At 36.3% G+C, this 24,519-nt stretch overlaps 4 protein-coding genes and 1 pseudogene across 10 annotated transcripts in view; 2 read left to right on the top strand and 3 right to left on the bottom strand.

The window, feature by feature from the left end:
* LOC113495071 overlaps window positions 1-12,193 on the top strand; it is a 22,058-nt pseudogene extending 9,865 nt beyond the window's left edge.
* A 104-nt stretch (window positions 12,194-12,297) lies between these two features.
* Window positions 12,298-17,551, bottom strand: LOC113495068 (pre-mRNA-splicing factor ISY1 homolog). Its single transcript, XM_026873662.1, has 7 exons — window positions 17,454-17,551; window positions 17,074-17,096; window positions 16,453-16,616; window positions 13,504-13,707; window positions 13,067-13,216; window positions 12,738-12,829; window positions 12,298-12,511 (listed from the first exon to the last, which is right to left on the bottom strand). Exons 1-7 carry the CDS (start codon window positions 17,454-17,456, stop codon window positions 12,341-12,343), a joined length of 807 nt encoding a protein of 268 aa, XP_026729463.1. The 5' UTR covers window positions 17,457-17,551; the 3' UTR covers window positions 12,298-12,340.
* Window positions 14,178-16,399, bottom strand: LOC113495063. Its single transcript, XM_026873656.1, has 2 exons — window positions 14,869-16,399; window positions 14,178-14,790 (listed from the first exon to the last, which is right to left on the bottom strand). The coding sequence occupies exons 1-2, from the start codon at window positions 16,283-16,285 to the stop codon at window positions 14,216-14,218; spliced, it is 1,992 nt and encodes a 663-aa protein (XP_026729457.1). The 5' UTR covers window positions 16,286-16,399; the 3' UTR covers window positions 14,178-14,215.
* Window positions 17,552-17,617: 66 nt separating the features above from the next.
* Window positions 17,618-23,172, top strand: LOC113495066. 2 transcript variants are annotated; one of them, XM_026873659.1, is made up of 8 exons: window positions 18,107-18,166; window positions 18,409-18,462; window positions 19,257-19,449; window positions 19,775-19,861; window positions 19,940-20,096; window positions 20,494-20,789; window positions 21,096-21,226; window positions 21,538-23,172. In XM_026873659.1, exons 3-8 carry the CDS (start codon window positions 19,293-19,295, stop codon window positions 21,754-21,756), a joined length of 1,047 nt encoding a protein of 348 aa, XP_026729460.1. In that variant the 5' UTR covers window positions 18,107-18,166; window positions 18,409-18,462; window positions 19,257-19,292; the 3' UTR covers window positions 21,757-23,172. The 2 variants fall into 2 exon arrangements, with proteins under 2 accessions (XP_026729459.1, XP_026729460.1); XM_026873658.1 differs by lacking the exon at window positions 18,409-18,462 and having other exon boundaries at window positions 17,618-18,166.
* The window catches only part of LOC113495060 (putative protein kinase C delta type homolog), a 38,939-nt gene continuing 37,279 nt past the window's right edge, over window positions 22,860-24,519 (bottom strand). For all 6 annotated transcript variants that reach the window (XM_026873646.1, XM_026873650.1, XM_026873647.1 and 3 more), the window contains 2 exons: window positions 24,174-24,314; window positions 22,860-23,867 (listed from right to left, as the gene is read on the bottom strand). In XM_026873646.1, coding sequence (XP_026729447.1) covers window positions 23,718-23,867; window positions 24,174-24,314 — 291 coding nt within the window. In that variant the 3' untranslated portion in view covers window positions 22,860-23,717. The remainder of the gene's footprint in view (window positions 23,868-24,173; window positions 24,315-24,519) is intronic.

Genomic DNA, 24,519 nt, shown 5'->3' with positions numbered 1-24,519 from the left:
AGAGAAGAGAAGAGTTTTATTTTATTAGCAAAATAATGATGTGTAATGCTGTTCATATTTTGTTTTCTTCAAACTCAGCCTCTCTCTTTTGTTTCTCCTGGTGTTGACTTCTTCAACGCCTTAGCTATTTTCCTGTCCATACAAAATATTTTTGGTCGCGAAGTGCAAAATTCTCGGTATCTTATTTAGTAATCTATAAGCCTTCTTTGTAATACAACTGGAGCATTTACTTTCACTAGTAGAATATGTAATAGAGTAACCAATTGTTATTAATCTATTTTTGGTGGCAGTTCTTATTAACTGCCTTTTCTCACGCTATATTTTTTTTCTCGGCGTACAATGGCGCTGATGCTGTAATCCAAAACATTTTTCGAACTAAGACTCACATCTCTGACTAGCATAGTATGTTATTGTTATGTATTCTAAGAGTTTATAACATTTGTTATTTTACATGCCTATGTATGTATAGTATTAATATTGCAAGGTTGTAAAAATATGTAGGTTCTATCGTCTCAAAAAGTTTTTTTTCTGTCTTGAATTATGCTTGAGAAATAGTTTGTCCATTATTACGGTACTGCTCATACCTATCTGGGATGTTTTATGAATATGCTATATTTTAAACCAAATCGAACTGCGCTGTGAAAGTATAAATATTTAAAAGACAAATATATTTTGTGTACCACAGAAATAATGATTTTATAAGAGTACCGGCATAATATTATGCCACCAGCTATAGACTTAATACTATGTTATTGAAGGTGCTTTTATTTTATATTCATTTAACATAAACTAAATCAGCGATTGCCCCAAATATGCGTCTAATATAAGCTAAACGTTACTCTCTGAAGTAAATATTTTTAAATGTGCAATGTGACTTTCTAAACTTTCAATATTCCTTAGAATATTTTTACAAGTATTACTATTGTCCTTTTTATGACGGGCCACGTTGGCGCAGTTTTGTATATATCATAAAATCTCTACCAAAATATGACTGGGGCTACATTACTCGTAAATCAAAAAAGGTTTTAGGCCTTCGAAATCAGATCATATTAAAAATGTCTTTCGGATATAGGCAACTAAGAAGCGCTTTCTGATGATTAAACAACCTTGAGTACCCGAGTGTTTGAGTATCGCCCAGTTTTCCCTCGTCCCTAAGTGCTCAATATACAGTAAAATAAATAGGCATAATATTTTTTTATGGCCTTATTAGCCGACGCAGGATTGTTACGTCATGTCTGACGTCACTCTATTTTCCCGTGACTTAACTCGGTTCTTCGTACATTATTGTCTAGTTCTAAGTATAGAATGAAAACGTATGCGTATTTATGGTTAACAATTCTTTACGGTTAATTCCTTCAATACAATGTCTCTATAGCGCGTTACAGCGTGTGGGCGCTGATAAAATTTGATTGATTTAATACTTACTTGAGGCCCCAGTCATAAGTATATGCGGTCGTTTAAAGATAATTTGAGTATCGAAAGTGCGGCAACGTGACCCCGTAAAGGATTCTTTAGGAACTTATTACCAATAGGTAAGTATTTAGTTTATTTTTGTAATATTTTATACTGTCCAACAATATCTATGTTTGTTAAAAATATATTGTTGTGATTTTATTTTTTAAAGATTCTATTGCTGTATTAAAAACCTTTTTTCCTAAAACTTTTTGGTGTAAGTGACATGTGATTTATTTTTTAAACAAGTGATTGGTTTTGTATAACATCCGAATATTTTTTTAGTTAATTTAACAGAGTTAGTGTTTAGACGAGCAATATTTTTGTTACTATTTAGCCGCATAAGTATAAACATGTAAGATATTTAATGTTAGAAATAAATATCAAATAATCTATTATGTTGTTTTTGTAATTATACCATTCATCCTTGTATTGTTCACATTTTGGAAGAATGTTTGACACAAGAACACAGTGTTGTAATTTAACCGAAATTATTGACACACCTTAATGTATTCTATATTTCTCTAAAATTCATCGGTAGCTAAGTACTCAAAACACTCAGATACATGAAATCAAAATAGCCTTTATATTACAACATAACAAGTCTATCAAAACATTGACATGCAAAATGTGCCATAACAACTGTCATGTCCCCCTGTCAAATCTATATTCTAGTTTTTTTTTTCTAGCCGGCAAAGATCCTGTGGCAAATAGCCAAGATGTGCCGAACTCCCGGCCGCCAGAGCCAAGCCGGCCCCCGCCGCCCGCTCGCCCGCCCGCAGCCCCGCACTACCAGCCACCACTGCCGCCTCTGCCGGCTACTGGGGGGCTATTCTCATCTATTAAGGGAGGCGCTGGTAGCTTTCTGAAGAATTTGAAGGATACCTCCTCGAAGGTCATGCAGACTGTGCAGCAGTGAGTTGGTTTTATGTGGTGGCTTAAAAAAATAATTTATTTGATTGGGATAATAAAATAAATCACTTTTTATAAGTCGGTTTTCCTTTGGTTCAAAATATCTAACATATTTTATGTTTAATTTCAGATCCATAGCTAGAACTGATTTGGATATTAGCTACATAACTAGTCGCATAATTGTTATGCCTTATCCATCCGAGGGCCTAGAAAGCGCATACAAGACTAACCACATTGATGATGTCAGGGTAAGCCGTTTCAAATTAAATCATTCCCATTGACGAGTATTTGTGGAGAACAAATAACGTTTGAAATTAATCTCTCGAGCTGATGTACTCGAACTCAACCGCGACTTCACAAGTAATTGTATATGCTAACTCCCAGGCCTACCTCGAGAGTCGTCACCCGGGCGGTAAGTACTGCATCTACAACGCGTGTCGCGGCGGGCGGCTGAGCTTCCCGCGCCACGTGCAGGTGACAGACGCGTGTCGCGCGCTGTGGCCCACGCCCGCGCACCGCGCGCCGCTGCTGGCGCCGCTGTACGCGCTGCTGCAGCATCTGTACCAGCAGCTGGGCAAGGACGAGCGACAGGCCGCTGTTATTACTTGCCCGGTTAGTGACAACCAAAGGCTTAAAACATATGATTTTTATTTAATAGTGATAATAGATAGAGAGGTCTGGAAGCGAGAGAGATAGGCCTCTTCTTCAGGCTATATAAAAAAAAGATAACAATTTGTTAATACGGGAAAAGCTAAATCCTTTAGTGCCCATGTCCCAATCATAACTATATTAAAATTCTTTGAATGAAAATTGAAATCGAATTTTGTAGAGAAGGCTATAAAGTGTATAAAAATACTGAAATACACATATTTCAGCCCATATAAACAGTTACTAATGTTTAAATATTTCCAGGATGGCAAACAAATGTCGTGCATATTAGTATGCGGGCTGCTCCTGTACGCGAAGCTAGTCACGGTGCCAGAGGACGCGCTGCAGATGTTCGCGGTGAAGCGCGCGCCCATCAACATGCCGCCCAGCCAGCTGAGATACCTATACTATCTCACTAACATTATTAGGTAAGGAAATAGCCGCAATATGTGGCATTATGGCCACAAAGGTCACAAAGAAGTACAAAATTTGTAGTCGACAGAACGTAGTTGCTATAAATTATCAGTGTCCCATGACATGAGAAGTAGTAGAAAAAGAAAATCATTTCTACACACAGAAGCAATATCAATTAGCAATTAATTGACAGGAGAAATAATAACGTTAAAGTAATGCAAATTCCCCGCCCCGCGATCACGAACCCCATCACAATAAGTGTCACTTTCCCCAAAACTTCTAACTACATATTCTATTACAGACCAGAACCAATTCTCCCTCATTTCCGGCCGGTGTCGCTAGTCTCGCTGACCATACAGCCCGTGCCGTTGTTCACGAAGGCGCGCGACGGCTGCGACCCTACATAGAGATATACAACGAGGATAGAATGTTGCTGTCGACGTTACAGGATTATGATCGGTTGCATCTTTATAGCATGGCTGAAGCAAGGTGAGTTAATGCACTAATTACTGCGTTCAATTTGATAATGGGAGTCGCGAATTTATTTTTATGTTCAGTAGATTAAGGGATATGTTGGATATGAATTTGAAAAGCAATGTGTAGTGATAAGTAATTCGTGAACCGTTCCTGGAGTTCAAAACACATTTCTACCATCAAATATTATTATGTTCACATAAAATACGTGTCTAAATTTATTCTTGACATCTTTCTGAAGGACTAGAAACACTTTAAACAAAGCGATTCTGAACTTTAACACATTGCTATTGAAATAATAAATACCACCATACCAGCCTATATAAATCCCACTACAGACTGGGCACTTCGATTTCGGAATCCAATATTTTTCACGATCTTTTCCTCCACTTTTGTCAGTCGTGTCTTAGAATGAGTAAGAAACTTGCTATTGTATGCTACATCAATATACTAACCACAATAACGTGTTGCTAGGTGACCCTCCCGCTGGACACGACGGTGGTGGGTGACGTGGTGGTGAGCGTGTACCACGCGCGGCAGCAGCTCGGCCGCGTGCACTCCGTGCCTGTTCTCTCGCTCAGCTTCCACACCGGGTTCCTGTCTCTCGACCAACACCACATCAAGTTTAACAGGTATGTAGTAAGATGATCATCATAACCTTTGCTAACTATGTTGGTGTCGGTTTCCAGGCTAACCGGATGCAGTTAAGTACCAATGTGTTACAAGGAGCAAATGCCTATCTGACCTCCTCAACCCAGTTACCTGGGCAACGTGACGGTATCATAGGGGGCCCATCTAGTGAGTGGCGAGTCACCGCCTGCCAATTTATTTACATTACCATGTGTAGAGTTACAGGTGTCATAGTTTTCTGGAAAATCCAACTAACTGGTCCACATAACTTATCATAATATAATAGCCTAATTGTTCATACACACATTCTTGCAATAGTTTTGTATCTACTTTGGATTCTTCATGTCCGTTCTCCCATAGAGTGGAGGTGAAAGATCCCTAGTAGATACCCCATCGCATATTAGACTAAATTCTCAACAAGGCCTCTACATGTTGGACCTGTGTCCCCGTGCAAGCCTTTAAAAAGGACCGGGTCTCTTCACTTGAAGTGATCCCGTGACTATAAAGAGATACAAATAATAATAATAAATCTTTATTGCATTAATTGTGGTTACATTAAAAGGTCTTAATATAAGTTTACAGCTCTGCACAATTTACCTACATAGGCATGCAATAGGGCACTTAGCTTACATAAAATGTTAGCTTTTATGAATTTTAGATATAAAACAACATTAAAATAATAGGCAGTACCAAAAAAAGATGTTCTTACATTAATATTTCAGCATCCCAGTTTTCATAATTTAGCTTCAAAGTATTCTTTTAAATCATAGAAACAATGTTCAATTAGAAATCTTTTAAGTACATTCTTATAACTCTATAGCTTAAGTGATCTTATTTTACAGGGCAAGTGGATGTAGATATACTAGTAAAATTCATGTTTCTTTTATACATTTTATTATTAGGTTGTGGTATTATTAATTTATCTCTGTTCCGCAATCGTCTATTATATTCTAGAGAGTTTTAATACTTATACCCTTTAGTAAACTTCTTACTATCCGTAACAACTGTCCAGTCATGACTATGAAAGATGTTATTTTCAAAAACAAAAGACATTTTCTTAATTCTCGTAATTGAGGTATTAGATTTAGGTTAACCATTTATTAGGTTTTTATGTATACTTTCTTTAATTATATTTCCTTTTTTTGTAATTTTTTAACGGATTTCCTTTTGGCGGATAACGGATGTTTCAAGATACTTATTTTTTATATGTCGAATTAGATTACAGTGGAGTTTAAAATTTTACAAAAATTCCCCTATTAATGTGGAATATTTAAAAAGTCCATTCTTTACCCATCATACTCCACAACTCTTAAATTCAAATCACAACCTTATTCCACTCAGGTCGGAAATCGACGGCATAGACGAATCCCTCCCGTGAACGACCACTTCTCGAACAACACTAGCGCCGTCATAAGCCTTGTAGTCCAGAACGGCGAGCGTCGGAAGCCGCGCTCCGACCTCTGGGAGGAGGACCACTCGTTCCCGATCAGGACACCCGATGTACTGTTCTCTACTAACTTGGAGAGAGATGAGACTATCGATAACTTTGGTAAGTCTTTTAACTAGTCCAAATATATACTAATAAGTTTGTTTAAGCTTGTAATATCATGCTTAGGAGGTCTTCTTTCAAAATTCTGTCTGTAGGAGAATAATTGAGATTAGATCATTTTCTTGTGTTGAAGTGATTTGGGTTGCTGTTCCGACAAGAGATCGGACGGGAGATATGATTACAGGAATAACGAAAATATTTTTCAACAAATTGATATGGTCTGTAGGCAGTATGACATTTTTTTTAATATCTATATTTTATTACTAAATGACTTTATATTGCATTTACAATTTCTTATATAGTTAACTAATTAATATGCTTTTACTTGTGTAGATATTGTACTAATATAAGACTTATTTCTATATTACATATATGTGTATATAATTACGTGTATTCTTATGCAGCTAATCTCCGCAACAACCCTGGTGCGGCACCAAAAATAAGTATGTTGTAGTGTTGTGTGTAGCATTCATGAAAACGTGTCCAAGTCCTTGATACTTCATATAATATCATGACCAGTTTCCTGTTATTTTTCAAAAGCCATAAAACGTGGAATTTTAGCCCTTACTTTTAGCACACTTCAATAGCACTTGTATTTTTAATCGTGGTGTTGCGGCTTTCAACAACCTAAGCACATCCACAATGACACCCAGACTCCAGTTATTTAAATGCCTTGATTAATTATGAACAAAAGCGATTCTTCGATACCTGACGTCTTACGGCCTTCCATAACCGAGTGCTTAAAATTATGCAACCTAGGAGGTTAACTTAAAATCATAAAGTATCGAAGGATTGAGTAATCAAGACGCTGATTGTAATGCACATTTCCCTTCGCAACATATCATCTAAATATTATTTAATATTTTTCGCACTACAGGCGCTATTCATGGCACGTATTTTACAATTTTACTAATACTTTACACATTTTTGTAACCTATCTAAATAACTAAAAAAGCAATGTTCTTGACTTTTACAAAGGACAATTTAGAATACGCTTGATAGGTTGCGAACAATCTGTTTGCACAATAGCTCTGTATTAATCTAATAGTTAAAACTCAATTTTTAACACCCATGTATTTACATACCATATATAGTTATAAATACACGATTAACATTATACACTAATATCACATGATATATACAACAGTGACAGCTGACTACCCTCCGCGGGAAGAGCGTCCGGAGCCAGCCCGGCCCGCCCGCCCTTCACGACCTGCGCCACCTTCCCCGCAGCCGCCGCAGCGCCCGCCGCCCCCCTCCACGCCCCCACCACCGTCGACTTCCTCAACCTCGGCGGAACACCACAGGAACCGAAATCAGAGAAGAAACTCAAGAATGAAGACTCCTTCGATTTCTTCGGGATGATGGAAAAACAATCGGATGATGGATTTGGTGATTTTCTAAGTGGGAAGAAGGCTACTGCTCAGGTGAGTCATGAAGAATGATGTGTGTGTGTGAGACACATGTGTGAATAAGAAAAAAAGCTTTATACTGTCGGGTTATTTCTGTTCATGGAACTTCCATTAGGAGAATTGGAACACTTTTGGTAAACTATTTAGATATGTAAGGAAGGAACTATGCCGTGACGATGTTTTTCATTGGTTGCAGCCGTTTGCGACGGAGTCCATATTCGGTGACTTACCTGCTCCCCCCACGGAGCCAGTCGAAGCGAAGGGTAACGTGAATTCGAGCGACCCTCTCAACTTCGACCCGTTCGGTCTAAACGACCCGCTACCAAAACAAGAGCCAGTGCTTACACCACAGCAGTTGCTCCAAGATGAAGGTAACTGCTGAATTTATAGGGATATTTTTTATAGGTTGTAACATTCGCCTTTCATATTTATTGTACTGTAGTTTACCATCACCTTTTCATGGTTCTTGGTCCATTGGTCTATTACTTAGTGTTTCTAACTTACTGTTAACTTGAGGTTGGCAAAGTTCAATTACCACCCAGAACAAATATTTCTACAGAGTGCATAGGTTTTTGTTCAAAATCAATAATAGATGTTTTTAATCTGCATTTAAGATATTAGAATGTTTACACGTTACACACGGTTTGCCTAGCTCAAGACCAGAGTGTCTTGTGTTTATATAACAAAGTGAGGCAATATGTCAATAAGTACTTTTCGTCAGTAGGTCGTTCACAAAGCGTGCCTCTGGAGCGCGCGCAGCCGGCCCCGCAGCGCAAGGACCCGTTCGCGGAGCTGGGCGTGGTGGGCGGCGGCAGTGCGGGCAGTGCGGGCAGTGCGGGCAGCTCGCTGAGCGCGGCCGCCAGCGCCGCCGCCAGCGCCGCCACCACGCCGCGCGCCTCGCCCGCGCACACGCCCGCACACCGCGCGCAAGCCGGACAGCCCGACTACAAGTAATACATCTACTGCGAATACTTTCAACCTGACTATATTCAGCTCCGTATCACGTGTTAGTGATACACTTGTAGGTTAAAAGTGTTTTGATTAAAAGTGCTATTATATCATAGGGAATAATCGCACATAAAATAGCAGACTGTCTGACTCAAATGTTATAGAATGAATCTGTTTTACTCTCTTCTGTTGATCTCTATCTCAAACTTGTGACCATCATATCCATATAATTATATTCTACGGTACCTCAGCCCTTTAAAAATAGTAATTAGACAATCTATAATTTTATTATTAGAATTAGATCACTAGAATCAATGCTTATCAAATCCTCCATTAACATATACCTATTTTCCAGTCGCTCCCACTTCGAGCCAGCCAAGACTCCGGCGGACGACAAGGCTAAGAAGCCGATGGACGTATTCGGCGACCTCCTCGGCAGTCAGGGCTACGACTTCGCCTCCAAGAAGGACACTGGCCCCAAAACTATGAACGCCATGAGGAAAGAGGAAATGGTTAGGGATATGGACCCGGAGAAATTGAAGATAAATGATTGGGTAAGTTCTAAGGCTCTTATTACTTGGTATATTAAAAATTGAATGTGTAAAAAAGGAAGGATGACAATGTACTTACAGTGGTACCTTTCACTATATTTTCCCTAATATTAATTGTTTTTTCCAGACGGAGGGCAAAAAGGCAAATATCCGCGCTCTCCTCTGTTCACTACACACAGTGGTGTGGGAGGACTGTCGCTGGGCGCGCTGTGATATGTCGCAACTGGTATCGCCCGCTGATGTCAAGCGCGCGTATAGGAAAGCCTGCCTAGCTGTTCATCCTGACAAGGTAATTATCAACAAACGACATTGAGCCACAAACTAAATGATGGTCGTATTTGTAATTCGCTAGAAGAAGGACTTCTTCTTCATACATAAACAATATAGGTACACATACGGCCGTGATAACCGGCGCTTCATGACACGTGACATTTTAATACAAATTTCCACTTGCCTGAGACATCTGGACGCTTAACTTTTGTTCATTTTTGTTTCCAATTATAACCAATACGCTACTTAAACTCTTTTTATTTCCAGCAAATGGGCACACCCAACGAGAACATAGCTAAAATGATATTTATGGAACTAAACAACGCGTGGAGTGATTTCGAGAACGACGCTAAGCAGCAGAACTTGTTCCAATCCTAATTACTTCAGTGCCACTATAATATTTGAAAACACAAGAGTAGTAAGCAAATGGAGTGTAAGAATGATCACTCAGCTTTCTTCCCTTAGATCTTAGATCCGAACTACAACATAACGGTATCTAATACGACATTATGTATTTCTATCAGTTTGCACAAGTATATACTACTTTAGCCACTCTTGTAGTTTAATTCAGAATTGAAAACTAATCAAATCTTCAGTATACTCCATTTATTCACTAATCAGTGGTCAAAAAGGCACACCCAGTACGTTAGTAGCAAATATATGTTTATTTAGATAGACCATTCTACCAGCGTGTATTCAAAAAGCAAGTTGGGTATTTAAAAATCTAAATGCTTGGTTATGTCTTAACGCTAGAATTTCGTGAGAAATCTGTATGTAAGGAATATAATATTAGAATTGTGATAAATTCCTAATAGTTTATTTAATCAGATGTTTAAATATGTGGATATGCGTCTAATAATGGTGTTTGGATATAGCCCCAATATAACAACCTTTACACAGTTTTGTTTTAATAATAATACTCCTTTGTAAATTCTGCCAAAAATGTTAGGTTTTCATTGAAACTATAAGTAAATTTTAATGAAATATTATTCAGTATTTCCCAATAAAGTCAGTCATACGCGGAATGCTCGAGGAATAGAACGCTCTGCACAACAGTGCAAATGCTTTTTTTCTTTGATAATTAGTTTTTCCAAACAATTGAAAGTGACTTCGGCTTCGATTCGTCAATGAAACTGTTAAGGTTGACTTCAAGAGTAACTTGTATGGACATGGACAGCTATGTTAATTTTAGTACCATCTATATTATAGATACATTCTTATACAGTAAAATTTATTATGTCTAACAAGAAATCCAAACATTCATTTACGTTCAAGAACTGCTTAGATTTATAATAAGAATACATTATAACTCATTAAGTTTATTTTATTAATTGACTTCAATATTAAACATACTTGTGGCAGCAAACTATTATAATTTTTTTCTTTCGGCTAATTTATAGTTACATAGTCTTCCGAGGGCATTTTTCTTTAAACATAGTTATCTCTTACAATAGAATAGTTATCTCTTACAATCAATACCGGTGCAATAGACGTGATAATCTATAGAATTTGGGATATAACCTGAAAACAACGACGGAGAGCTTGTTTCGGATAAAACCATTGTACATTACAAAACTTTGATTTAATAATAGTTCCAAGTCTTCAGTTAGTTGTTCGGCCCAGTTTAATTGTAAGTTGTAAGTCAGGTTTTCGGTGGGCGACGGTTAATATAATCTAATAATAATTTGCTAGAAATAATCATCTGTGTAATAATAAATATTTTGTGGGCGTTACTTAATAGTTTTAGTGTTGTATTTTAGTACACTCACGTACATAATATAGAACAAAGTGTATTTTAGATATTTAATATCACGAGAATTGTATAAAACTGAAATCAAAGTTACAGTTTATTGATTAGGTAAGAAAGTTATTCTTTGACTCGAAGTTATCGACTATAATAATTAAATATGCTTTGTTTATCAATAATGTGAGAGTATAGTTATTAGTATAGAAATGGGCCTTTTAAGATCCGCTTTACGCGTTACGTTATTGTATATTGAAAACTAATAATTAAAGAAGCCGTTTTAAAGGAAATGCATTATATTAATTTTTATTTTTCTCATTAGACCTTGGAATATTGATTTTTAATTTGATTAATGAATTATTTTATGAAATTATTATATTATAGCTTACCTCCAGTTATCCCATTTTTTGTTAAATGCGACATACGAAATCTGAAGTCATCAAATACATTTAACATATTTTCGAAAGCAATCAAACTTAGCCTTTTGAAGCTTAAAAGAAGATAAAACTAAATTACAGATATCAAAATATATAATTTTCGAAACATAATTTGAAAACTTCCACGATGACTAAGTCGCAAAAATCGAATTCTTATGATTCACCATTTGTAAGGTAAATAACAAATCGCGCAATTATAATTCGCAGCGGGTCGCTGTTCCATACAATAAATTGTAAAACGGATTATAAATAAAATCCAGTGCCTTCACTATGGGATCTTAAAGCAGCACTTGTGCCACTGCGGAAGCAAGACAGTGCATTACATTACGTAGTGTCATCTCTCTTCCACGAATGAAATAGTTCTGCTTTGAGCTAATAGTAGGCGCGTTGTACACAGCGTATCTAGATGTTAATTAATTAGTTCTCTGAGAGCTTACGATATCGTTAAGTTTATACATTCCTATTGAATTAAGTACGTCGGATGTCCATAATCTTTAAAAGTATGATTTTCATTATAAGTTTTTTGAAAACAGTATTGGACCTGAGGCTTACATCCATGATAGAACATCATGCAATTGTTCCTTTTGGTATCTTATTTTTATACTTAAAATTATGTTGTTTCTACGCCTTAATTTCGTTATGTATTGCAATATATAGAACCAGTGATCTATGTCACGGGTATTGTATATTTTGCTTAGATAAACTATGTCTGAATAACAAATCTGTTCGAAAATAAAGTTCTTTCAAAATTATTTTTGTATTATTTTTTTCGAGATGTCTTCGAATTACAAAAATATTTATTAATCAAGAAAAATATTCGTGTGGTATATAAAATTACATGAAATAAAATAGAATATAGATATAGAACCTTATTTATTTACATAATACAATCACTTCTGTCAACTCTGTTCGACCTTGACGTCCATACACCCGTACTTTTCTAGAAGTTCCTGTTTCTTTCTCCTGAGCAGAGCCTCCTCTATGTCCTTCTGTGATGGAACAGCGACGTGCGACGTCACTACTTGCCTGACGGGTTCGCCTTCTTCATCTTCTATTCGCTTGTCGTCAGGCTAAAAATTAAAATCAAGAAATAAAAACTCAGTTTTAGATTACTTGGAACACAGTTTGCATTCGAAGAGACAAGGGTTACGAATACAGTACGAAAGTTGAGAAATCGTTGATGACCTTATCAATAAAACATGCAATAGGTTGGAGATTCGGTTACGAAGTATAGTATACAGACATACAGTTATTGATCATGTTTCCAGTAATATAATAAACTAGAGATATACTCACGTCCTCCGGATAAATATCCTCTTCCTCAGGTAAGTCTTGATCCTTATTTTGTTCTTTATTACTCTTCCATTCGGCTACTGCTTGTGCTATGGCTGAAATGTTCCAATGTAATTAAAATCAGTTCACAACTGTAAGGACAAATCTCAGACTGAACATCTATGTATAAAAAATAAAGGAATAAAACCTATACTACGTGATAAAAACTATCTGTTCAAATCCGTTCAGTGGTTTTTGCGTGAAAGTTTAACAAAACATACAAATTTTCTCATTCATGATATTACTCGGATAGTTCAGGTTTTTGTAACAAAGTTCATGTATGTTTCCAGTACCTTCTTTCTCAGCTTCTTGTTCTAGAGGCATCAAGAGCCCGTCGTCATCGTCTCTATATCCATAGTAATCAGCGTCCACATCCCTCATGAGATCAGCTCGCGTTCTGCGCGGCGGCGGCGGCGGTTCCTGCTCGAATAACTCACGAACACCTATATTTGGGAAAATGTTTCAATGTGTGTACAAACATATCATTTAAATACGGATCAAGCAGTCTATGTTTGCTGTTTCATGCGTAGGTTTTTAACTCTTTAATAATCTCATCTAATATTTTTGGTAAAGATAAGTTTATAAAAGAATTTAACTCAAGCTGCAAAATTGCAAATATTGTTATATTACCATTAACAAAACAATTCCAAATGTAGCTTACAAAGAAATTAGGTGTAGTTTCAGATTGCTTAAAATATTCCATTAAATACAATTTAAAAAGTTTTCTAACCTGGTAGATCTTTAGCAGCTCCGAAGTATTTGTATCCTCTGTTACCGGGGACCTCTTTGCCGTCCTGGTCGAGCATTTTCGGACCGACTCGCGCGTGATCCGGGCCCCCAAGCGACTTTATCTGGACTTCCCAATGCCGCTTTTCTCTCATCAGTTTGTTGATTTCATCGTTCAGGTCCCGAATACGGAACTCTCCAAGACCGGCTATCAAAAACATAAAAACGTGATGAATGTTTCAGTTCGAATCAAGTATTCAAATGGTTATATGCTACTAAAAACCTTTTAACACACTAATAGATATATCAATGCCAGGTATAATAGGTCCGATTTTGGTAACGACACAGTTATCTTACGAAAGTTATGATAATACAGTTGAGGTACAAAATATGTAATTGAAATAGCAAACTTTAAGGCCTGATTCGCACAGGAGCTTTTTTAACGCGCGTTAAAAAAGCGTGCAACTAGAACAAATGCATTTCCAAGTACATGTTCATACGACTATTCCCTTTAGCTCCCAACGTCCAGCGCTCAAAATGCAACACTATTCGATAAAAAAGCGTCGCGTTTTAAAATCACGGACGTATGAATTCTATTTGGACGCTTTTTTAACGCGCGTTAAAAAAGCTCCCGTGCGAATCAGGCCTAAAACATAACATTAGAGTAAAAGAAAATAATATTTTTAAGGACTTTATTCAAATAGATTGTGTCCCTGTTACTTCTTTTTCCCTTTTTTGCCTTTCTTTCCTTTACCACCTTTATCTTTTTTTCCTTTCTTTTCTTTCTTTTTTCCATCGTTCGACTTAATATCAGTGCCGCTGTACTGCTGGGCAGTGTTATTACTTTCTAATGGTTTTTCAGAGGGAGCCTTTGGCGTAACAAGTTCGATCTCAAGGTCAGTCTTTTTATCTTTCGTTTCGAGTTTTTTTCCTATTTTGAGAATGAAAACGTCTTTCTGTGGATGTAAAACTTTGGCCATGTCCACGGGGACTGGACAAGAAGAAGGGGTAATGTTTATAATTTTCTTGTCTTTTTTGTCTTGCGGTCTTTCGTTGGCTTTCAAAGTGTATTTCAGGTTTGACGTATACGTTTTTTCGGGGTATGTTGCATCCTTAGGCAGATCGAACTGTATCTGTTCTCCGGTATTAAAAGCTGTGCTTTCACACGAACATAGTTCTTGAATCTTGTCATACCTGCCCATTCTTTCGACTCTAGAGCTCTTGGGTACTCTTATCCTTAACTCGTTAACATTCATTTTGGTATAAATTTCGTCATACTTTGAAGCTCGATCTAAAAATATAAATATTATTTACTTATTTGAAGGTGAGAGTTAAAACGGTAACTTACTAAAAATGAGGGCGGACTCACCACCGTGATGATTCTCATACTGAGGCGCTTGTTCGTAAGATCGTCTGGACAAAGCAGAAGACATTTGTGAAGCCGGGCTATCTGATCTTTTATATTGATCTCCACAGGTCATGGCTTTTTTTGATAAAACGCCTTCATCTAGGAGTATCTTTCCTTGGTCATCCATTTCAACCTTGTGACACGAATACATGGTCATGCCATGGTCCTCTTTCAAGAGGAATGAGGTACCCTGTGGTTTAGGCGAGGCGCAGAAAGCAGTTGTTATCTCTTTGCCCAAAAATGACATTCTTACTGTGACCTCTATAACACCTATTGAGTCCCTATTTTCTCCATCGCAGCAAGATAGGTAATACATGTTCTTAGAAAGCGGAATCGATGTAGTGCACAGTATGTTGTCCGCTGGCTGCTCTTGCATCCACTTTTTGCAAAGTTCTTCTCGTAAAGAAATAAATTCATTGGTGTAGTCCAGGTGCGTTTCAGCTATCTTTGTGACGCATGTAGAACAGGGCGGTTGTTTGGTTAGTAATAAGACTATTTCAAAATCCTTGATACCGCATATTTTATCATAAGTCATGGCAAATAAGGTCGATTTCCCGACGTTAAGTTTGTTGAAGTTTTCGATTTTACCAAAAGATGAATCGTATAATATAATAGGTGGTTTCCCCAGAAACACTGCTGATATAACCAAGTTGTTGTAATCAATTTCGAAACATTCACACTTCATATGTATTTTGTTTATTATAATTTCGATAAGAAATAAATGGTAGGGAAAATTAATATCTTCCTCGTTACCACAGTAACATAACTCTTGTTTAGTACGTGCGATGTCTTCAGACAAACTTTTTATGGATTGTCGCAAAGCATTGGCTTCGCTTGTAAGTGCTTTGCTCATTGTGGCTATTTTATCTATATTGGTAGTTAAATTGTTTGATTGTGAATCGACAATATCGCTTGCAAGGCTTTGAACTCTTTGTTTGAGATCATCAACTCTCTCACTTATGGCATCCTGAGTCTGACCTGCTGGCTTCACCAGGGTGTTGATAGCGTTCATTATCTTGCCGCCAAGTTGACCTGATTTTACACTTTGGGATTTTGGAGACTTGTTTTCTTTGGTAGACATATCTCTTGAGATTTGCTCACTTGCGGTAGTGCTACGTATTGCGGAATGCGCTGTACCAATGGATGGGGAGGGGAGTGGGCTGGCCTGTTTTGGACTGGTCGGTGACGGGGCTATTGGTGCAGGTTGAGCAGATGGGGTTTCACTGTGCACTGGACTAGGTGCTGGTAGCACCAATGGTGTGACTACCGGGATATCCTGTTCAACTTCTTCTGGTGTGACTTCAGCAGGAATATTCTCGGATATTACACTGGGTTCTTTTACCGAACTTACGAACGACACTCGATCAGCATCTTCCATTTCCAAAAGTAATAATGTATATTATAGCAAAATGTTTGTATTGTAACAAAAAATTTCACATTTTATATTATTGCTGCCATGTTGAGATGACCATAGCCCTCTTGATTTGTTGTAAAGATTTAAAATAACTTACTAGATTGGTATTTGTATCTGTCATAATCACTTACCATTTTGGATTTGAGCAACTTTCTTAGCTATTTCTCTAACAATCTGCAGTCTCCATTTTTCAGCCTGTGGTAGGTCAGTGCACTCTGATGCAAGGTACGGTCTCCTCTCGCGCTGACCACCTGCCTCTTGAACTTGAGCAGCCCTCCATCTTGCCAGCGTGGTCCTGTAATGTAAAATAGGAAGAGTTCATTAGACATCTTTAAGCAGAAGGAAATAGAAGAAGCACAACACAGCTTTCACTGTAACTCTCGCTGTCTGCAGCCAGAGTGAAAATGTTACTTTTGCAAACATAAGTACATATGCACGCATAGTTTTGGATTACTTAAACACATATGGCATGTTTTTAACTGTTTTTCTCCTGTTTCAACTTTTACATATAAACCAATCTTGTCTTTTTTTTCATTTATTTATTTATTCAACCAAAACTTACACTAATTTACAGGTATAACCCAATACAATAGTGGAGCCATCCTAATATTGAACTAAAATATTATAACTAATTACATAAAATGTTATCTCTGTGAATTATTATCATCTTGAATGTATGAAATAACCAGTAATAAGTATGTATGAATTAATATATAACAGTTAATAAGAATAAAAATATTTCTTTTACTTACATAGCCTTTTCTGCATTCCGTGCCTGAAAAAGTAAATTTACAATTAATTATACTATTATAAAAATGACTAAGCAAATACCATCACCAATGCCAATCCTAATATTGGATATTATAATCCCAGACAAATAGACTACCTATTAGGGTTGGGTTTGGATATAATTATTAGGTATTTAGCCGAATTCAGTGCGAATAATGGGACTTAACCAAAATAATCTTATGATATTCGTAGAGTAAAAAGTTATTATTATAATTGAGCATAGGTACAGGATATCGCAAGTAGTGAATGATCAGGCAGAAGTAGAAAACTTAGCCACGAAACATTACAAAATATATTATTCAGTAGCACATATAATTATACTCGTGCAATATCTTTGACTTACCATTTTGATTAAATTGAACTTCACACAGTCTTAACATGTATTTAATTGGAAAATAATTCCAATTTCTAAATATAAGCTATTCAAACACTTCGCGTCTTATTGTTGTAAACATAACCTCAAAGGAAATGCATAGACAAAACCGCAAAAAACAAATCGACTGTCGTGACTTCAAAGTCAAAAACATGTTTTATTTTATTAACTATTTCAAGAACTTGTACTTTCAAGTAATAATTCTTGTTTTCAATTCTTTAATAAATATCCCACAAATATTTTTCTGTATTCGTCATAATTTTAAAACATATTACAGAGACTTTAATTTTATAACTAGTCTAGAGCTTTTGAACAGATTTACTTTGGCAGTGACGTTGGACAGCTTGAATTTGACAGATTTGAATTGTATTGACTTTTGACTTGTAGTGTTATTTTATACTTTGTTTGTTTTTTGAACTATTGACTGTGTTATAAATTAAAATAGCTAGCATAGATTTAAGCTTTATTTCTTGAATGGTATACATTATATTATTTGTTTGAATTATTTAAGAAGACCTTATAAAATGTCAGAAGACTTTCAATCAATTGATGTCCAATTCAACTGGGAGATTTGTCCTCCTGAAATACTGTGGGAAGTCTTTAGATATTTGTGCAATAAATCTCTGTTTTACTGTTTATTTGTAAGTAGGCGGTGGAAGAATGTTGCAAACGATTTTATTGAGGTAAAGTACACCAAAATAGTACTATGGACTGAATTTATAATGAAATATTTAGTGTTATAGTCTTTAAGTAATTACATTATACTTGATTCATGGTTACTGTTAACTTATTCATAATTGATCAATATTGTTAAGCATCATGTTATTACCTAAAAAAAATATATTTTATATTTTGTTTGTTCGAAAAGGGATTTAATAAAATCTATCTATTAATTTAAAGTACAGAAAAGATTCTATTTTTATAGATGGCACTTCTGATTAAATAAAGTAACTGCTGATACTGCTACTTATAACATTAGGTAATTTTTTGGCATGGCTTTTTTTTACTGTGTGTGGCTATGTATCTACAACAATCATACAAATCTTAGCATTTCCAAAACCTGTTTCGATTAATATAACCCAACATACTGCCGTACTGCCAAACATAATGTGCCTTGGTCTACAAACTTATTTGACTAAAATAGATTTTCTGATGTTTCAATCAGTGACCTTTACCAGTGAGATTAAGCTATTGTGTTGTTGTTAAATAATTCTATTATAATGCAGTTATCTTTAGCCTATAGATTTGTATGTTTTGTACATAATATCACATTAATGTTCCAACGATACAAGATGTAACTGGTGTTATTGTTGTCATAATGCTATGCATCGTAAAGCATGCACTGCCCATTATTTTTTCTCTCATGAATATGTGAGTAACATTTTGTGTCATAATTCCCTGCATTGCAATGATGTCTCTTGATAAGATAATTGAGTGCATATTACCATTGCTTGCGTGTGGTTGTCAAATAATCAATCTGTTTATTTAATTTTATGTCAGGATTACTGACTTTCTAAAACCAAAAGTACTGCTGCAACACCTCAGTAATTATGTAATGAATATTCTAAGATATACATTGGAGTGATCAGTAATGATACCAGTCACCACTGACAACAAAATGTTCACTGGGCATGACAAGCTGCAATTGGTAGGCATTTGGGTGATCCATAAATTATTGTTCTAAGAGTCGCCGATCGATAATATAATTTGAAGACCGACTAATTTCTGTGCAGCATTTTTGCTCCTTACAATATTCTTCCCTCATTTTCTCAGTGTTACGGCCTATGGGAGAGAATTGCCAAAGAGGAAATGGATAACAACGGAGTTTCGTTTCGAAGAAAATCGACACTAGGCTGGAGAAACATGTTGATGAATTCCAAGCTTTGGAGTTATGTAGGTTCAGCTAAAATAAAACGTATACACACGTATCGACTGGTCAACCTCGATAAAGTTCATATTTATAAGGGTAAGTTGTCCTTGCAAGGCAAAAAATATTAATACAGCTTTCACAATTTGTTCCCACTTACGGACAAATGTCATCCCAATTCTAATGCCTAGGAAAGAGTCCCGTGATGACCCTGTGTCTCGGCGCTCTATCTACTACACACTATCTACTGACGTTGAGTGTTTCAAATTTCTATCAAAGAAATCAAAATACGTAAACGATACACTTAAAAAAAATACGAACAAGAAGGGTGTTATTTTGAACCTAATGCTTATTGTGGATTTTATTCAGTCTTTGCCTCATATTCTTTTTACTTCGTCACCTACAAAATATCTTCTTTTTTCAGATAAGATGATTTTAAAGACTGAGGCGGATGCAGTGCATTATTACAACGTAAAAAGTTTTCAACTGGTCAAAGCCACTAAGACCTTAAGTAAGTGACAAACAAGTTACAATCATTTATATGTATATATTTTTAATTCATGCTCATATTGTACATAACATTTTTTAGATAAAGGCTTAGACTTTACTGAGAACGATAGTATGGTTGTCGCCTTAACACAAACGGGTGATACACAAAGAGGCCTTTATTTATACGGGAAACCAACCCCTAATTCGTGTATGCTTGACAATAAAACTCATTACGTCGACACAGGCTTTTTGTTCACGTGAGTCCATTATTGAAGCTATAATTATTTTTCGATCAATTTCCGCTTGAAAGTATAATTTGTTTTTGTAGCATAAAAAATGTAGCTATATGCTACGAGAATTAATGCTGATTGCGAGTCATTTTTGTTGAAGATTCATCATTTTAGCAGTGCTTCACGTTCCAGCCGCGGGAATCCGAGGGCCATTGAGTACGGCCGGTGTCTCGCTTTTGCGTGTGCGCGGTCTCACATTCTAGTGTAGCTCCCCATCGTGGGTCTGTTGAGCGGTAGTTGATCGATCCTGCAATTAATCTTACCCTTACTTACGATTATTTTCGTTTCGTCTAGATAAAGCAAAAGATATTGCAAATAACGATATTCAAATTTGATTTAACTTGTAATGTCTCAATGACTCCAGACTTGAAGACAACGTATGCTACGTTGTGACATCAACATTCGTTGTGTGGGCTTGCACATGGGCCAACAATAAATGGGAGGTCCGTCTAGTCGGCCGGTACTACGGGAGCGACTACGACAGACCGGCCGCCATACACGTGTACAAGGGTATAGTGTACATGGTCACGAAGTATGGTTTCGTCTTGAGTGAAGTTCCGGAGACGAAGAACTTTCACAGGATGTTCAATTATAGCATACCGCAACATAAGGGCGCATCAAAATGGGTGCTGTTTCATAAATACAATGTGGCTGTTGCTGGTAAGACTTTTGGGTATTGTTATTGATTTCCTGCAATATACTTCACAGGATTTTCTATTCATATGACAGAGAAGGTTGCGCATGTATACTAATTTATTGATTAACTCGATTCAATAGTGTCTAAAACAAAACTTCGACCTTCTGCTTAGTCAATTCTCGTTATAAATCCAACCCGGAGTAGCTTGGTTTACGACTATGTATAGACTTTATATCCATTAGCTAGGAGTAGGAGATGTACACGAGAATGGAAATAAATCTATGAACTCAACATCTATTAGTTTGTCATAAAAGAACATATTGTTTCAGTGAAAACAAAGAATCGTCGCGTATCGATCTGCTACGATAAAATGACGAACCACATGCGTTTGGAGTGCCCCAACATGTCGTGCGCCACTGAACATGGTCACGTCGTATTTCTCGGATTCAAGAGTGGAAGAGTCAGTATATTTTACTTTAACATCATATTTTTTCAATACATTTGTCTTAAAATGTCCTAACTAAAACATAACTACGTAAATGTTAGAGTATAATGAATTAATTGTTGCGATACGCACCAATCAATTACAGCAGACTTGATTAATATCTTGTGCTCCTATTTAGATAATAACTAACAACCATCTAAACACTTTCTTATGTAAAAGTATTTAATGTATTTTTTTTAATAAATTTGTAATTTTGCGATCCACGAGTGCTTGTAATGCATTAGTCATTTAAAAAAAAACTACTTCAGATGGTCTTTCTATTCCAGGTTATCATCTGTCTAACAAACAAGACATTGAAGAAGGGTTCTAAACCGGACCGCACTCTCCGCGTGCAGGACTTCGACAACACCATCAGAGACCCTCGGATCCTCGCCATCGAAGTCTTCGAAGACAAGCTCTCCCACCACTTGCTCATCGCTACCAAGGACCGCGTCATACAACTACACATCAAGTACCCAACAGAAATCACTGAATTATATGAGTAAATTTATATTTAGATATTGATGTATGAAAACCCAAGATACATAGTTTTGAAAATGGTAACTTGGAATGGGTTGATAGTCTCGCGTCGTAAAAACAAACTTAAGACAGGTACGTAAGGTTCGAAATTACATGAGAGATTGTTGGGCACAGTGTTGACGCTTACTTTTATTGTGGATCGTGTTTCTTGTGTTTTTATACGTCAATTATTTAGCTCAATTTTTTGGTATTTTAGAAGTTTATATTGTATAAATGTATACAGGGTTATTTAGCAGTCTTTTAAATGGAGGAGGACGCTTAAACAGGGCCTTGAAACGTTTTACACCCTCCAAGAATTTACTTATTAAAGAATAATCTTGTTTGTAAGTGGAATGTTCGAAACATATCTTTTACAATACAAGGGTTTGGCCTTGCACCCTGTATATCTAAATCTAGTCAATATTTTTATCTAGTCTATTTTAATTGTTGACTGATCTTTGTGTGTTCACGTAAGTGTTCATTTAAAGTAGTTTGTATAGTTATTGAATCTATTGTATTGTATTTTAGGTGTATTTTACCTTGTAGGGTATGTTAGATATAAGGTCTAAGTTAACCTCGTCTCTAACTTTCGCAAACTTAAGAATATTTAGTGTGTGAGAGGTCGTTATATTATTATTTATTTGAAAACTTAAGCCGGTTCGCATTTGATCTTCGTTTACCGAATACGTTTTTTTTTCATTGACCATGTTGGAGTAGTTGCGACGACATATGTGACAGTTTTCTGTATCATGAAGTAATAGTCGTCGGTTGATCTAAAAATAAAATAAAAACTGCCAACACACTTAAGCCCTGTTATTTGAAACCCATTATTAAAGTAATAAACTATTTTTTCTCACACTCTTTAATATGGCTTGGTTTTAAACATAGTTAAGAACACCCCCGGTTTATTTTGTATAATATACATAGTAAATACTATTAAAAATTTAATGTCCAACAAAAAAAAACAGAATGTGTAAAATGGAGACTGTGATGGCTTATAATAAAAGTTACCGTTACCGCGTCACAAAACTTAAATAATCGTCCAGAAATGTTTTTAGTACCCGAAGTTATGTAATAATCAAAAAACCGCTTGGTATTTGTAATTTATTATCCAACAAACAATGTACAATCCGAACAAACTATCTTTGGTATAATTTCATACTATGCAATTACGATATTAATTAAATTATTAATACACTAGTTAACTGAATATTTGTTGATATATCATGAAGTTACAATAGCAGTAGCTACTGGTTCTACCTATTTAAACAAAAATGAATGTTACATTTATTTATAAATACGACTAGGTCGTAGTACATTTTTAAAGTAGTTTAAACCAATCAGATAATATAATGATACATTATAAATGTTGCAGTAAAAGATACAATAAATAATTCACTGAACGTATAAAACTTTTTTTTACACTAACGTTTAGCCTTGTAACACACAAGCTGTACTAATTCGATAAATTAAATATTATGATTTATAATTTACCGATTCAAGATTTAATAAAATAATTTATATTTATTACGCAAGATGCGAGTTGCAGCGTGTGTATTACGGCCCTTAGATCTAACACCTATACCATATAACAATACAATTCGTGTACCAGACACAATAACATAACGTTTTAATTGATATGCATTTCAAATGATTTTATCTCTATGTAGGTACCGATTCGCAACGCTTACAATTGGCCCATACTTATGAAAACAATAGAAGGATTCTCACCCATTCTAAATTACAGTTTCTAATTATGGGGTGCTATAGTTATATATTATAACTACGAAAACTTAACTGCCAATGCTTACTACCGCCCAGCGGGACATACAATCACCAATCTTGTCACCGTCTACGCATCGAACGTACGTATGAACCTACACCCGTGTATCGCCTGCTTAACGTGACAAAGGAATTTCAACCAACGCTCTATGTGTTAGAGTGTAGTTTAGCGATCCGTAGTGTTGGGGTTGGTGTAGGAGAATCCTCTAAAAGGTTCCTGGTCCATGGAGCGCAGTACGTGGGGTTCGACCGCGGTGAGGCGCGGCCGCTCGCCCGTGAACGCTCGGTCGAAGTACTGCGTGTCCATCGGATGTCGCTGTAGAATTAATAGGAAATATGGTCATCTACAAAATACTCCATATGTTTAATGATACAAGGCTCTTCTTTTTTCTAATGGTATCACAATTAACTTGGATTATGAGAAATATGCAGTCTTCCTTACGAAGAGTGTATAATCCACCGATTTCACTTTATATCTAGTTTCACATTTCTTTCGTCTATCCCTCGACATTTAAATTCAATAAAATCTAAAAGTAAAAGTAAAAGTCAAAATCTAGAAGTACGAAGTTTAAGATTATGACAAACTTAACCGAAAGATAAATAAAGTTATTATCATACTCACCACTCGGGGCCTGAAGGGTGCCTCCAGCTCTCGTCTCTCCAGGCGGTCCCAGTGTATGGGGTGGAAGAAGTCCTGGTCGCGGATCTCGCCGTGCATGCACTCGGTGCCGCCCAGCCTCGTCCGCGCGTCTTTGTCCAATAACTATACAAACCAATGTGCACAATGTGAAAAGTGAGAATGTGAGCAATATGCTCACTTAGTCCCGGTGCCTTTTGTTAACTCGCACTAGTCAAGAAAAACATACCCGAAACTGATCTTTATTTTGCTTTATTATCACTTACGGGATTGATTTAGATTTCAAAGAATGTCGAAACGTAAAAAATTTTCATGTCTCCTCGCTTATAGA

Source organism: Trichoplusia ni, chromosome 6 (genome assembly GCF_003590095.1).
Source record: "Trichoplusia ni isolate ovarian cell line Hi5 chromosome 6, tn1, whole genome shotgun sequence".
Lineage (NCBI taxonomy): Eukaryota > Metazoa > Arthropoda > Insecta > Lepidoptera > Noctuidae > Trichoplusia > Trichoplusia ni.
Note: the sequence above shows the minus strand (reverse complement) of the source record. Positions and strands in the feature narration are given on the sequence as shown.

Coding starts and splice junctions, on each gene's coding strand:
- LOC113495068 (XM_026873662.1), bottom strand. Junction 16,617..17,073: donor CGGAATGCAGAAAAGGCTAT/GTAAGTAAAAGA, acceptor TTTACATTACAG/GACCACGCTGGCAAGATGGA. Junction 13,217..13,503: donor AGCTGCTAAAGATCTACCAG/GTTAGAAAACTT, acceptor TCCCAAATATAG/GTGTTCGTGAGTTATTCGAG.
- LOC113495063 (XM_026873656.1), bottom strand. CDS start 16,285: ATGGAAGATGCTGATCGAGTGTCGTTCGTAAGTTCGGTAAAAGAACCC. Junction 14,791..14,868: donor GTATGAGAATCATCACGGTG/GTGAGTCCGCCC, acceptor TTATATTTTTAG/ATCGAGCTTCAAAGTATGAC.
- LOC113495066 (XM_026873658.1), top strand. CDS start 18,008: ATGTCAGAAGACTTTCAATCAATTGATGTCCAATTCAACTGGGAGATT. Junction 18,167..19,256: donor TTGCAAACGATTTTATTGAG/GTAAAGTACACC, acceptor TCATTTTCTCAG/TGTTACGGCCTATGGGAGAG. Junction 21,227..21,537: donor TCGGATTCAAGAGTGGAAGA/GTCAGTATATTT, acceptor TTTCTATTCCAG/GTTATCATCTGTCTAACAAA.